General features: G+C 43.5%; 1 protein-coding gene across 1 annotated transcript in view; it reads right to left on the reverse strand.

Moving 5' to 3' along the window:
* Positions 1-13,204, reverse strand: part of LOC115083310 (vomeronasal type-2 receptor 26-like) — a 101,878-nt gene extending 88,674 nt beyond the window's left edge. Inside the window, exon 1 of the mRNA XM_029587114.1 lies at positions 13,057-13,204. Coding sequence (XP_029442974.1) covers positions 13,057-13,204 — 148 coding nt within the window. The remainder of the gene's footprint in view (positions 1-13,056) is intronic.
* Between the last annotated feature and the right edge of the window lie 322 nt (positions 13,205-13,526).

A 13,526-nucleotide genomic window follows, 5' to 3' on the forward strand; every position in this document is an offset into this window, starting at 1 on the left:
TCCAATTTTCCAGTCTCACAAGGTCTTCCTGCAACTTATCACAATCTGCTTGTGATTTAACTACTCTGAACAATTTTGTATCATCTGCAAATTTGATGATTTCACTCATCTTATTTCTTTCCAGATCATTTATAAATATATTGAAAAGTAAGGGTCCCAATACAGATCCCTGAGGCACTCTACTGCCCACTCCCTTCCACTGAGAAAATTGTCCATTTAATCCTACTCTCTGTTTCCTGTCTTTTAGCCAATTTGCAATCCACGAAAGAACATCGCCACCTATCCCATGACTTTTTACTTTTCTTAGAAGCCTCTCATGAGGAACTTTGTCAAACGCCTTCTGAAAATCCAAGTATACTACATCTACCGGTTCACCTTTATCCATATGTTTATTAACTCCTTCAAAAAGGTGAAGCAGATTTGTGAGGCAAGACTTGCCTTGGGTAAAGCCATGCTGACTTTGTTCCATTAAAATGTGTCTTTCTATATTTTCTGTGATTTTGATGTTCAGAACACTTTCCACTATTTTTCCGGGCACCAAAGTCAGGCTAACCAATCTGTAGTTTCCCGGATCGCCCCTTGAGCCCTTTTTAAATATTGGAGTTACATTTGCTATCCTCCAGTCTTCAGGTACAATGGATGATTTTAATGATAGGTTACAAATTTTTACTATTAGCTCTGAAATTTCATTTTTTAGTTCCTACAGAACTCTGGGGTGTATACCATCCAGTCCAGGTGATTTAATACTCTTGTTTGTCAAGCAGGTCTACCACATCTTCTAGGTTCACCGTGATTTGATTCAGTCCATCTGAGTCATTACCCATGAAAACCTTCTCCAGTACGTGTACCTCCCCAACATCCTCATCAGAAAACACCAAAGCAAAGAAATCATTTAATCTTTCCACGATGGCCTTATCTTCTCTAAGTGCCCCTTTAACCTCTCGATCATCTAACGGTCCATCTGACTCCCTCACAGGCTTTCTGCTTCAGATATATTTTAAAAGGTTTTTACTGTGAGTTTTTGCCTCTACGGCCAACTTCTTTTCAAATTCTCTCTTAGCCTTTCTTATCAATGTCTTACATTTAACTTGCCAATGTTTATGCATTATCCTATTTTCTTCTGTTGGATCCTTCTTCCAATTTTTGAATGAAGATCTTTTGGCTAAAATAGCGTCTTTCACCTCCCCTTTTAACCATGCCGGTAATCGTTTTGCCTTCTTTCCACATTTCTTAATGTGTGGAATACAACTGATCTGTGCTTCTAGAATGGTATTTTTTATTTATTTATTTATTTGTTTATTTTATTTAACGACTTTTATATACTGACGAACATTGGGAACATCTCTTCGGTTTACATGGAACAAAATTAGCAAAAGGCTTTACAAGGAACACATAACTGAAGAGGAGTATAATCTTAGTAGAGTGACAAATTAATAAACTATATATCTAAATACAATTTGAGGGGGCAAAGGTGGAGGTAGGGGCCGGGGTAGGGAGAGGAAAGGGGTAGGGGGGAAGGATGGAAAGAGGGATGGGGAGAGGGGTTTGATTACATAAATCATCACAATGACCACGCCTCTTGCACACTTTTTACTTTTGTAGCTGCTCCTTTCCGTTTTTTTCTAACAATTTTTCTCATTTTATCAAAGTTTCCCTTTTGAAAGTTTAGCATGAGAGCTGTGGATTTGCATACAGTCCCTCTTCCAGTCATTAATTCAAATTTGATCATATTATGATCACTATTGCCAAGTGGCCCCACCACCATTACCTCTCTCACCAAATCCTGTGCTCCACTGAGAATTAGATGTAAAATTGCTCCCTCTCTCATCGGTTCCTGAACTAATTGCTCCATAAAGCTATCATTTATTCCATCCAGGAACGTTATCTCTAGCGTGTCCCGATGACACATTTACCCAGTCAATATTGGGGTAATTGAAGTCTCCCATTATTACCGCACTACCAATTTGGTTAACTTCCCTAATTTCTCTTAGCATTTCACTGTCTGTCTCACCATCTTTACCAGGTGGACGGTAGTATACCCCTATCACTATAGACTTTCCCTACACACAAGGGATTTCTACCCATAAACATTCAATTTTGTATTTAGTCTCATGCAAGATGTTTATCCTGTTGGACTCTATGCCATCCTGGACATAAAGCGCCACATCACCTCCCGGGTGCTCCTCTCTGTCATTGATATATAATTTGTACCCCGGTATAGCACTGTCCCATTGGTTGTCCTCCTTCCACCATGTCTCTGAGATGCCAATTAAGTCTATGTCATCGTTCACTGTTATACATTCTAATTCTACCATCTTACTTCTTAGACTTCTGGCATTAGCATAGAAACATTTCAAAGTTTGTTTTTTGTTTGTATTTTCATTCTGATTTTTAATTGATAGGGATAAATTAGAATTTTTTAGCTCAGGTGAGTTTTTAGTTACAGGCACTTGGGCTACTTTTCTTATTATTGGAACCTCACTGTCGGGATGCCCTAATTCTAATGCATCATTAATATCCTTTGAAGATACCTCTCTCAGAACCATGCACTGCTGAGGGACTGTCGGCTTTCCCCTTTGTTCTAGTTTAAAAGCTGCGCTATCTCCTTTTTAAAGGTTAGCGCCAGCAGTCTGGTTCTACCCTGGTAAAGGTGGAGCCCATCCTTTCGGAAGAGACTCCCCCTTCCCCAAAAGGTTCCCCAGTTCCTAACAAAACTGAATCCCTCTTCCTTGCACCATCGTCTCATCCACGCATTGAGACTCCAGAGCTCTGCCTGCCTCTGGTGACCTGCGCGTGAAACAGGGAGCATTTCAGAGAAAGGAACCCTGGAGGTTCTGGATTTAAGCTTTCTACCTAAGAGCCTAAATTTCGCTTCCAGAACCTCCCTCCTACATTTTCCAATGTCATTGGTGCCCACATGTACCACGACAGCTGGTTCCTCCCCAGCACTGTCTAAAATCCTTTCTAGGTGACGCGTTAGGTCCGCCACCTTCGCACCAGGTAGGCAAGTTACCAGGCGATCCTCATGCCCACCAGTCATCCAGCTATCTACATTCCTAATAATCGAATCACCAACTATGACGGCCGACCTAACCCTCCCCTCCTGGGCAGTAGGCCTTGGGGAGATATCCTCAGTGCGAAACGACAATGCATCACCTAGAGAGTAGGTCCTTGCTACAGGATCCTTTCCTGCTACACGAGGTTGATCCTCTCCAATCATGAGAACTTCTTCCTCCAAGGCAGCACCTGGGCAGCCGGTCTGAAGTTGGGACTTGACTACTATGTCCATGAAGTTCTCATCTATATACCTCTCTGTCTGCCTCAGCTCCTCCAGGTCTGCCACTCTAGCCTCCAGATATCGGACTCGTTCTCTGAGACCTGGAGCTCTTTGCATCGCATGCACATGTACAACTTTTCACCGGCGGGTAAAAAATCATACATGTGACACTCGATGCAAAAGACTGGGAAGCCCGCCTCTTGCTGCTGGACTTCTGCCTTCATCTCAATTTTGATCAGTTCCTATTTAAGTTTTAGATTGCTATGGGAGTAGGAATGTGTCTAATTAATGTCCTTTAAATGGTTATTCACTATGGACAGTGCTGGTGCGAGGGTCTGCAGCCGCCCTAGTCGGTGACATCACCGTGCCATATGGCTCTCCCTGTCCTCTAATGCACCCCAAACTGCCAAATCACACACCTCCTATCCTTTCCTCCAATATATCCTTCTCCCCGCTCATCAAAACGTCATTGGCACAACACTGCCGCTCTCATCCCTCCTGCACACATTAAATAATGGCCCCTTGTATCCCGCTATGGCACCCTGCTCACTTCCAGCACACTAGGTGGTCACCTTCTTCTGCCTAATAATCACGCCGAGCCTGATTATGGAGCAATTTTTTAAAGTGCCGGTCAAATAGCCCTTTTCTATAATTGCCTTTTGATGCATATAAAAGAATGCTCAATCTTTCACAAGGTTTGTACTTTTAGCCTCACTGAGGCATTCATGTGGGTGGACAGAGAGCAGGGCAGGAATACAACGCACACCAATTTGATTTATTCTGCACAGAGATTTTATAAGTGTAAAAAAAATCTCACAAGGCAATTGACCTTTGAAACTTTTGGTCCAAGGTCCTTGGGAACAAAATGACCAAAGCAATGAAGGAAGAAAAATCTTAAATGGAGACTCTAGATGCAAATTTATCTCATACATATGCATTGTGGATATCCTGAAAACCTGACTGGCTGCAGGTTACCCAGGACAGGGTTGGGAAGCCCTGGGTTACTGGTTAACTCCTATATTTGAGAGAGAGCGTGCTCTTGGTCACATGAATCCTATGAAATCCTCTCATATGCCTGTGTTCAATGAAAAGAAATTAATCATCTTATTTCTGTGATTCCCTTTTTATTTACCAAACACTGGGTTCTCTTTACTAAGCATTTTCCCCATAGACACAAAATAGTAGAAAACCTTTAGTAAACAGCCCCCACTGATTTTAGTTGAAAGTGTATTTGTTCAGTTTATAGATTGTTGTCCCTCACTCTCAGTTAACATTGAATGGCACAAGTCTAATATTTTCTAATGCAGGGGTTCTGAACCCAGTCCTCAGGACACAACTAACCAGTCTGGTTTTCAGGATATCCACACTGAATATGCCTGAGATATATTTGCATACAGTGGAGGAAGTACATGCAAATCTACCTCGTGCATATTCAGTGTGGATATCCTGAAAACCAGACTGGTTAGTTGTGTCCTGAGGACTAGGCTGAGAACCAAAGTTCTAATAAAATCAAAGCATAAAAATTGCCAGTAAGACACAAATAAAGCCCCTGATTCACTAAGGGTTTATCCCACATTCACAAATTGAAAGAAAAGCCTTAATGAATTTGGCCCTAAGTTAGAAAACTACTTACATAATGCATTTACTGGCAGCAGGGAATGTTGTATAGGTTTCCAAAGATTTCGAGGTGACATCAGATATCTGAATTATCCCACCCAAGATCAGGTCTCCGCCACTGAAGTAGGTCTTGGCTGTATTACCAGCTGGGATACAGATCGGTCTGGGTCTCTTATTTTGAGTAAGAACTGTAGAAACTAGCATCAAGAAGACCCCACCCAATCCCAGAAACATGAGATGCTGAATCATTTCCTCTTTCCCCAGACTTCTGAACTGATTCAAGTTCAACCTATGGTTTTATCATATCTTTGCCCTGCATGAAGCACAGGTTGACTGCAGTGCGAGCAGAAGATATTTGTAAAATAAATTTGGTATTTGCCAGCTCCCATATAACCAGGGATGTGTTTCTTGATCCATATGGATGTGTAGTTCAGGCAGCTGCTGCTATATGTAGCCTTGGTCCCTGCTACACTATAATTGTAGGGCAGAGGCAAATAAGGTGCACAGCTGTGATGATATATTTCTTCACATCTCTTGTGTATTGGAGATAAAATTGTTGGTTGGATGAAATAATATAATTATTATTATTTCAGCAAATTTATGAGAAACAAAACTGAACTTCAAAACATGTTTTGCTCTAAAGCCTGTTTTGAATCCTGCATTTTCCAGGTTTATGTTTGCATGATGAATGACACTGTGACCTTGAAAATGGATGAAAATACTATAAGTCAGGATTTCCCAAACTGTGGGAAAATGCTGGACCCTAAATTGGTTCACAAAACCTTCAACTGAAATCACAAGTGCCTCAAATGTCAATGCTCTTCAGGCACCAGCAGCAGCATTAGTAGTGGAAGACAGCATGAGGCCTATAACCCACTTTGATTTGTGATGTGGAAAGGCAGTGTATTAAATATAATAAAATAAAATAAATTAATCCCTGCAGTGATACTGCCTTGCATGAGCATCTGTGAAAACAAGAGGCCCTGCATGAGGAGGGACTAGGGCCACTGCAGCACCTGGGAGCTTGCACAGCTCATAGGCCCCATGCTGACTTTCATATCTAATACTGCTGCCACTTGCACATCACTGTCAGGCTTCAGACCAGCTTTTAGGGAAGGGATGGGCTGAATGTGTATCGGTGGCTGGAGATTATCACTGTTTCTTTCTCCTCACCCACCACTGAGTCTATCCAAGAGAAAATTGTTGTCTCTATCATCTCTACATAGGTAAATTGGTTCTTACCTGCTAATTTTTGTTCCTGTAGTACCACGGATCAGTCCAGACTAATGGGTTATGCCTCCTTTCCAGGAAATGGAGACAGAGAAAAACTTGACGGGCACCCCCTCTTAACACGGTGTGTCACATGCGTCCCTTCAGAATCCAGAATATTAAAGCAGATTAAAACAAGATTATACCAATGGGTAGATCAAGCAAGCATAAAAATATAACTATATACACCGAGTAAATTCTTCAACCGAGACTTCTGATGACTGTAACAGAATTCTGCAAACATCTCTGAGAAAGGAAGAAAGTAATCAAAAGAACAACTGAGCGGACTCTCAATAAAATAGATCCTGGATGGGCGTCTGATCCGTGGTACTACAGGAACGAAAATTAGCAGGTAAGAACCAATTTTCCTTTCCCTGTAAGTACCCGGATCAGTCCAGTATGATGGGATATACCAAAGCTTCTCTAAGTAGGGTGGGACCTGGAGAATTCCGCTTGAATGAGCTTACTCCCAAAACTTCCAAAAACTGGAGCTTGGACATTCAGCCGATAATGCCTAGCAAAAGTGTGTAGCGACTTCCAAGTCGCCGCCCTCAAGATTTCTTGAGGTGATATGGACTGACTCTCATCCCAGGAAGCCGCCTGTGAACGGAGAGAATGCACTTTGAGTCCTTCCAGAATGGGCCGCTCACGACAAATATAAGCGGAAACGATCACCTCTTTCAGCCACCGGGTAATTGTAGTTTTGGATGCTTTATGACCCTTGGTGGGGCCGCTCCATAGCACAAACAGATGATCCACCACCCGAAACTCACTGGTGGCTTTGAGGTACCAAAAGAGCACCCGCTTGATAACAAGACATCGCAATTCGCTAGAGTGAGGAGCCTCTCGATCTAAGCCCGGAAAAGCCAGAAGTTCCACTGACTGGTTTACGTGGAAGGCTGAAACGACTTTCGGAAGAAAAGAAGGAACCGTTCTGAGCGACACTCTGGAATTGGAAAAGCGCAGGTGTTGCGTTCGTGCCTCTTCTCGCCCCTCGCCACACCCTCTCTACCTTGGGAGCGACTCCCTTCGGCTCTGATGGACAGATGCAGCCACAGCTTCTCCCTGCCTCTTGGTCCCGGTGTCCCCAGGCTGACTTGACGCTACGGATCCGCCATTTTTCTGATGACATAAGGGCGCGCGTGCGCTCCAGACTTGTACCAGCAAGGGCTTGAACCTCGGGGGCGTCCCCCCATAGTGACGTCATTGATTTCCACTTTAAAAGGTCTTTGTTTGCTAACCTCTAACGACTTAGCAAGGAACTCCTACTGGACTTGCTTCGGCAGTCCACGCTACTTGCAACAAGCAACTCCCGATACTTGCAACAATGATCCGAGTCAGCCAGGGGAATCCTTCTCCACTGCTCGGCCTTTTCAAACTTACCAGGAGTACCCGCTCCACAGGGGCTCCGCTCTCTCTTCTTGTTTTCAGATTGCCAAGACGGGATCCGGTACTCGCTCCTCGAGGGCCTATGACCCTGAATACTCCGAAGACTCCCTATTGCCTGGAAGCGATCGCAGACGTGAACACAGTGAGTTCTATTGCAAATAGGAATCGGTACTCGCTCCACGTGGGCCTATATTTCTAAAGCTCTGAAGACTCCCTTCGGTCTAAGACATTATCGCAGGTATGGAGATCGTGAGTTATATTGGCAAGATTGCAGATAGGAACCGGTACTCGCTCCACGAGGGCCCATGTTCCTAGAATCCTTTACAGACTCTCTTCTACACTAGAAGTCATTTCATATACAGCTATTGTGAGTTCTTATTACAAACTATTTATAGGAACCAGTGTTCACCTACAGCTCCTGTTCCTGTATGTACTGAAGACTCTCTGTGGCATAGAGACCATTGCAGACACCTACTATTGTGAGTGTACCATCTTGTATCCATTACACCCTGTCTAGTCACTACTTCTAGTCTCTCTCTACAGCTCAGCTACCCAGCGATTACTATTCCAGTATCAGAAAGACTTCAGCCCTGCCGGACACAGCGACTCACTACTGCCACCATTGGTAGTTCAGTTCCCAGCCTAATAAAGAACTATTTGTGTTACTTCATATTCCAGCCTAGCCGGTGGTTCCTCTCAGGATCTCCTCCTGGGGGCGCTGTCATTTGCCATCGGCCCAGGGATTCACCATTTCCTCCAAGTGGTCATTTCTTACCCTACAGTCACTCTGTGGGAGCCAACCACTACAGACCACTAACACCACTTACGGAAGTATTTTATATATCGCTAAACTCCTTGTTCTATGGGACTTGCCAGCAGCCTATATATATAACAGATTGCTATTCTGTACCGGAGGCATGATAGATTGCTATCTCAGTAGTGAAGTACAATATATCTATTGCTAGCTCCTCTCCTCGGAGGATTATCATTGTACAGATTGCCAACTCCTCTTCCTGGAGAATTGGGACAAATCAGATTGCTACCTCATTTTCTTACAGGAGCATCCAACAGCAGTTCACCAACAGATTACTAACTCCACCCTCCTAGCGGGGAAAGCACTACAGATAGTTAACTCCTCCTCTCTGTAGGAGCAGATCATAACAGATTGCTACTCCTCCCCCTTTCAGGAGGAGAGCAGAACAGATTGCCAATGCCCATCTGCTTGCTCCTCCCATCAGCATAGCAGATTTCTAACAGATTGCTAACTCCAGTGAATCCAGCTAAAAATATATGGAACACATTTAACTCCAGTGAATCCGGCTAAAATATATGAAACACTAACTTCAATGAATCTGGCTTTTAAGAAAAGAATTGGAGAAGCTTAAAACTTGAAGCCAGCTTTCAAGGAAGAATTGGAGAAGCTTAAAACTTGAAGCCAGCTTTCAAGAAAGAATTGGAGAAGCAGGACATAGAAGGATTTATGGACTTGTTTAAATCCGTCTTTGATGACCCTGCTCGTATGTCTGTTGCTGGATTTGCTTTGGTGGACTTAAAGCAAGGCAACAGATCCCTGGCGGAATTTGCCATTGAATTTAAAACTCTAGCAGCAGAGCTGCGCTGGGACCCCAAATGTCTCAAGACACTCTTACAGAGGCCTGGACACTCACATAAAGGATGAGCTGGCTGCTCGTCAGACACCTGACACGCTGGAAGAATTGATATCCTTACCCACTCGGATTGACTGGCGGTTCCGAGACAAGGTGAAGGAACTCCGGCCTAAGGTGTTACCTGCATTAAAACCAACCAGTGCTCTTGCACCAACAAGGGGAACAGCACCTCCTGCTGTGGAGAAGAAGGAACCGAAGGAATCTGGTCGTGGTCACTTGACGTCTAAAGAGAGAAGATATAGAAGGAAGAACGGCCGGTGCATGTACTGTGGTCAGCCAGGCCATGATGTTTCTGTTTGCCCTAGTCGTCCGGGAAACGGACAAGCCTGAGTCCCGATGGAGGACTGTTCTTGGACTATACAGCAATATCTTCTCCGCTCTCTCGTCCAGTCTCGATGAACCCTGAATGAGTGACGGTTCGAACCTCTGCCCTGAAGGACTCAGGGGCAAGAGACAACTACCATCTTAGATGTTTTGTGGAATACCTGAGGAGTCCATGTGGTAAATTTGAAGATCCACTATTGTATCACACTATGAAGTGGGCCTTGGACGATTCTTTTCACCACCACTTCTTTTGAAGATCTTATCAATATCACCAGCAGTTTTTCTAAATCCTGCTGTTAGTCATAGCCGTTGCTATGCACGTCATAGCTAGGTGGCGCTCTTCATCTACTATATCTTCTTGGATTACAAATTTGAGAAAATTTACTAAATTCTACCTACTTGGAAGTCATGCTGAAGGACTACAGCACTGTTGATTCCAAAGTAGGAGTCATCTCTACCTCTCAATTTTGTATCGGTCAACTCGGAGGTCATGCTGGAGGTTTACAGCACTGCTGATTCTGAAGAAAGAAGACATCCCTAGCTACCAGTATTGCGATTGGCCTAGCTGGAAGTCATGCTGAGGTAACAGCACTGTTTGAATCCGAAGAAGAAGATATTACTCGGAAGTCGTGCCCATACCTATGGCACTGGTTGATTCCGAAGAAAGAAGATGTCTCTACTCATCAACTTCGTTGGATCATTCGGAAGTCATGCTGGAGGTTTTCAGCACTGTTTGATACCGAAGATAAAGAATTATCTATACATCAGCCTGTTCGTTTTGCTGGTATTTTCAACATCTCTCTTCCAGCATCCTGCGGAAGAGCTACATCAGAAGTGGACATTGGACCAATTTCTACATCACCACTTCCACTGAAACCTCAGTGATGTCCACGGCAGCCCTCTCATTTCCTGCTGACGTCATTATACATTCTACTAGATTCTTCAAATCTACATCTATCTGTGTTATACGAACTTGAACTCCTCCACCAACGCCCTAACCACACCCGGTGGCCCTAACCACAGTCTCTCCCTCAAATCATCTTCTGCATCCATCGAAGCACTATCCCGTATTAGTTAACAAGTGACCGTGCCCTGCAGCACTTCATCTGCCTCACTCATAACCATCCTTACGCTATTGACCCATCACTGCTAATGGCCCATCACTCCTCGCCCTCCCCGCTAGCCACCATGCGCTCCCTCATCATTCCTATTATCTACAACCACTTGAGGAGACCTCCCAAGCCCCACTCTCTCTCTCTCAACCGCCAACAGAGGCTCATGCCCATCCTGCTGTCGCCCGTCACCCAACTACTAGGCCTGGCTCTATTCTCTCTGACCTTATTCAATGCACAATCCATCTCCAAGAAAACGCATATTCTCAACGACTTCCTCTCCGACTCTAAACCAGACATCTGTGCTATCACAGAAACTTGGTTAAAAGCCTCAGACGCCGTCCTAATAAATCAGCTACCCACACAGACCTACGACTTCCTCTCGATTCCCAGACTCAAAAAAAGAGGAGGAGGGCTACTCCTCGCAGCCAAAAAAGGGTTAGGCCTGACCCTCCAGATTACCAACACCCTAGCCAACATGGAATTTGCACTCTTCAACTCAAAACATCTGCTAATCGGATTAATCTATGCCTCCCCAGGAATACTGGAGGCAGACCCATCACCTATCATCGAACTAGCTGCAAAACACCTCAATACTGGTAAACCACCATCCTGATGGGAGACTTCAACCTCCACATGGATGTTCAACCGCGCTCCACCAACTGCGAATCCCTACTCTCTTCACTTAGTCATATGGGTTTCAGACAAATTGTTTTTTTTAATTTTTTATTTATTAAGTTTTACATTAATACACAAATAAACCATTGTGATTGAAAAAGTGGTTACATAGTATTCCCTCTCAAGCAAATATACACTCAATGTAATATAACAATAACAATCAATAATAATTAAGCAATTTGGGGGAGTAATGGAAACCTATAGAGCGCATATTCAAAGTAACAAGAAAAAAGAAATATTAAGGAGGCCGATTCCCCACCGGTTCATTACTACTTAGCACCCACTGTTACTGATTATGTTGCAGATAACTGATGAGAATCTATAAAAAAAGGAAGTTGTGAAGGTTCAAAAAAGACATATACGGAGTCCTTGTACTTGACTACGCATTTGCAAGGGTAACGAAGCAGGAACTTAGAACAAATAGCCATCACTTCTTCCTTCATTTGCAGAAATTTTTTCCTCCTTTCCTGAGTTGACCTCGTGATATCAGGAAAAGCCAAACCTTTTGGCCGAAGAATTCTATGGATCTGTTTCGAAAGAATAACTTTAATATATTGTTCTTCTCAGACAGGAACGCAAAAGATACAAATAAGGTCCCCCTTTCTTGAACCGTGTCCTCATGTGAGAGTTCCAATATATCAGTAATATTCAATGAAGCCTGCTGCACTTGATTTTGCTGTTCATCTCTCTTTGATGGCATATATATTTCTCACCATACTCCACAAAGCCATATAGAAAGCCGACTACTCCGCCTTTGATGACATCATTCACATTCATTGCTCTCAACGAACTACAAGAACTGCCAGCAAAATTCATCTAGTGATTCCCTCACTTCCACAGGCCAAATTATCCTCCACCAGAAACAGAGCCTTTTCCATCATCTGCCCAAAGCTCTGGAATTCGTTACCTCATTTCCTCACCAATCAAGAAAACTTAAAATCCTTCAAAAAAGACCTAAAATCCTGGCTACTCAGCCAATCTTTTAAAGTTAGCACTCAATGACTTTAAAGTACTTTAACATATACTGCTATTTTTCAACATCCCCCTTGATCAATCTCCCTGTTTCAATGATACAGATGCCCTTCAATGCTTCATGAGATCTATGTTCTTCTATTCAGGGTTCTACCCTGTGTTATCTTGTTATATTTATTCTCCTTGTTATGTCTCTATTTATCGTCAATTTTTTAAATTGTAAACTTCATACATCGTTCAATGTAACATGTTGTTTTTGTATGTAAACTGGAGTGAAGGCAACTCTGCTATACCTCGGTATATAAAAAATGCTAAATAAATAAATAAATAAATATAATATACCTTTGTAATAATGGAGCAGCCTCTAGGGGAACTTTCAATATCACATTTAAGTATTTTTTAAACAATTCTAGCGGCGTTATATGAGAAATCACAGGAAAATTTAAGACTCTAATATTAGTACTCCTAATCGTGTTCTCCATATTTTCTATTTTTTTATCAATCACAGTCTCTCTTTGTATTGAATGGTATTGAAAACTTTCCAATTTTTTAACTTTCTCTTCAATATCTTGAATTTTTTGTTCTTGCTGCTCAGCTCTCCTTTCATTTTCAATGCTACATTTATATGAATCCACACACATCTTAGACAGATTGATAACAGCGTTCTCAACGGCAGCTAAAGCGTCCCATATAGAATCCATCGTTACCACCTCAGGCTTTACTAGGAAGGAGGTTAAGTGTCGAGACTCACCAACACTAGCGGCTCCAGTAACAGTCTCTCTTCCTTCAGGCAGCGACGGGCCGGGCAACAATGTCCCCAGCAATGATGTTCCCTCCGGGTCTCTCTCTTCCTGGGCACAAGGCCCCGCGAGGTTCCCCTGCGAGGTTGCCTGCGTCATCTTGCGGCTCTCCGAACGCTGTGGTGGGGAGGGAGTCTCGGGTGCGCCGGGACTTAACGAGATTTCATTGGCCTGGGACCTGGACGTACGCTCCGCGTCCCTGTCCACTGCGGCCAGCCATCCCATCTCTCTCGGTTGGGGTGTCGAAGTGAAGAAGGCAGGTATTGTAGCCTGAGCTGAATCTCCTGAGCCGGGAGTCACCATACTTTCGCGGAGCCGTGCTTTCCGCTTAGTATGGGGCATTTTAAAGCAATTTTTTCAGGCAAAAACTCTTTTAAGAGGAAAAAGGATCGGAGCTGCCTTCCCATACCTCTCAAGCGGC

The sequence above is a fragment of the Rhinatrema bivittatum genome, chromosome 2 (genome assembly GCF_901001135.1).
Source record: "Rhinatrema bivittatum chromosome 2, aRhiBiv1.1, whole genome shotgun sequence".
NCBI classification, from domain to species: Eukaryota; Metazoa; Chordata; class Amphibia; order Gymnophiona; family Rhinatrematidae; genus Rhinatrema; species Rhinatrema bivittatum.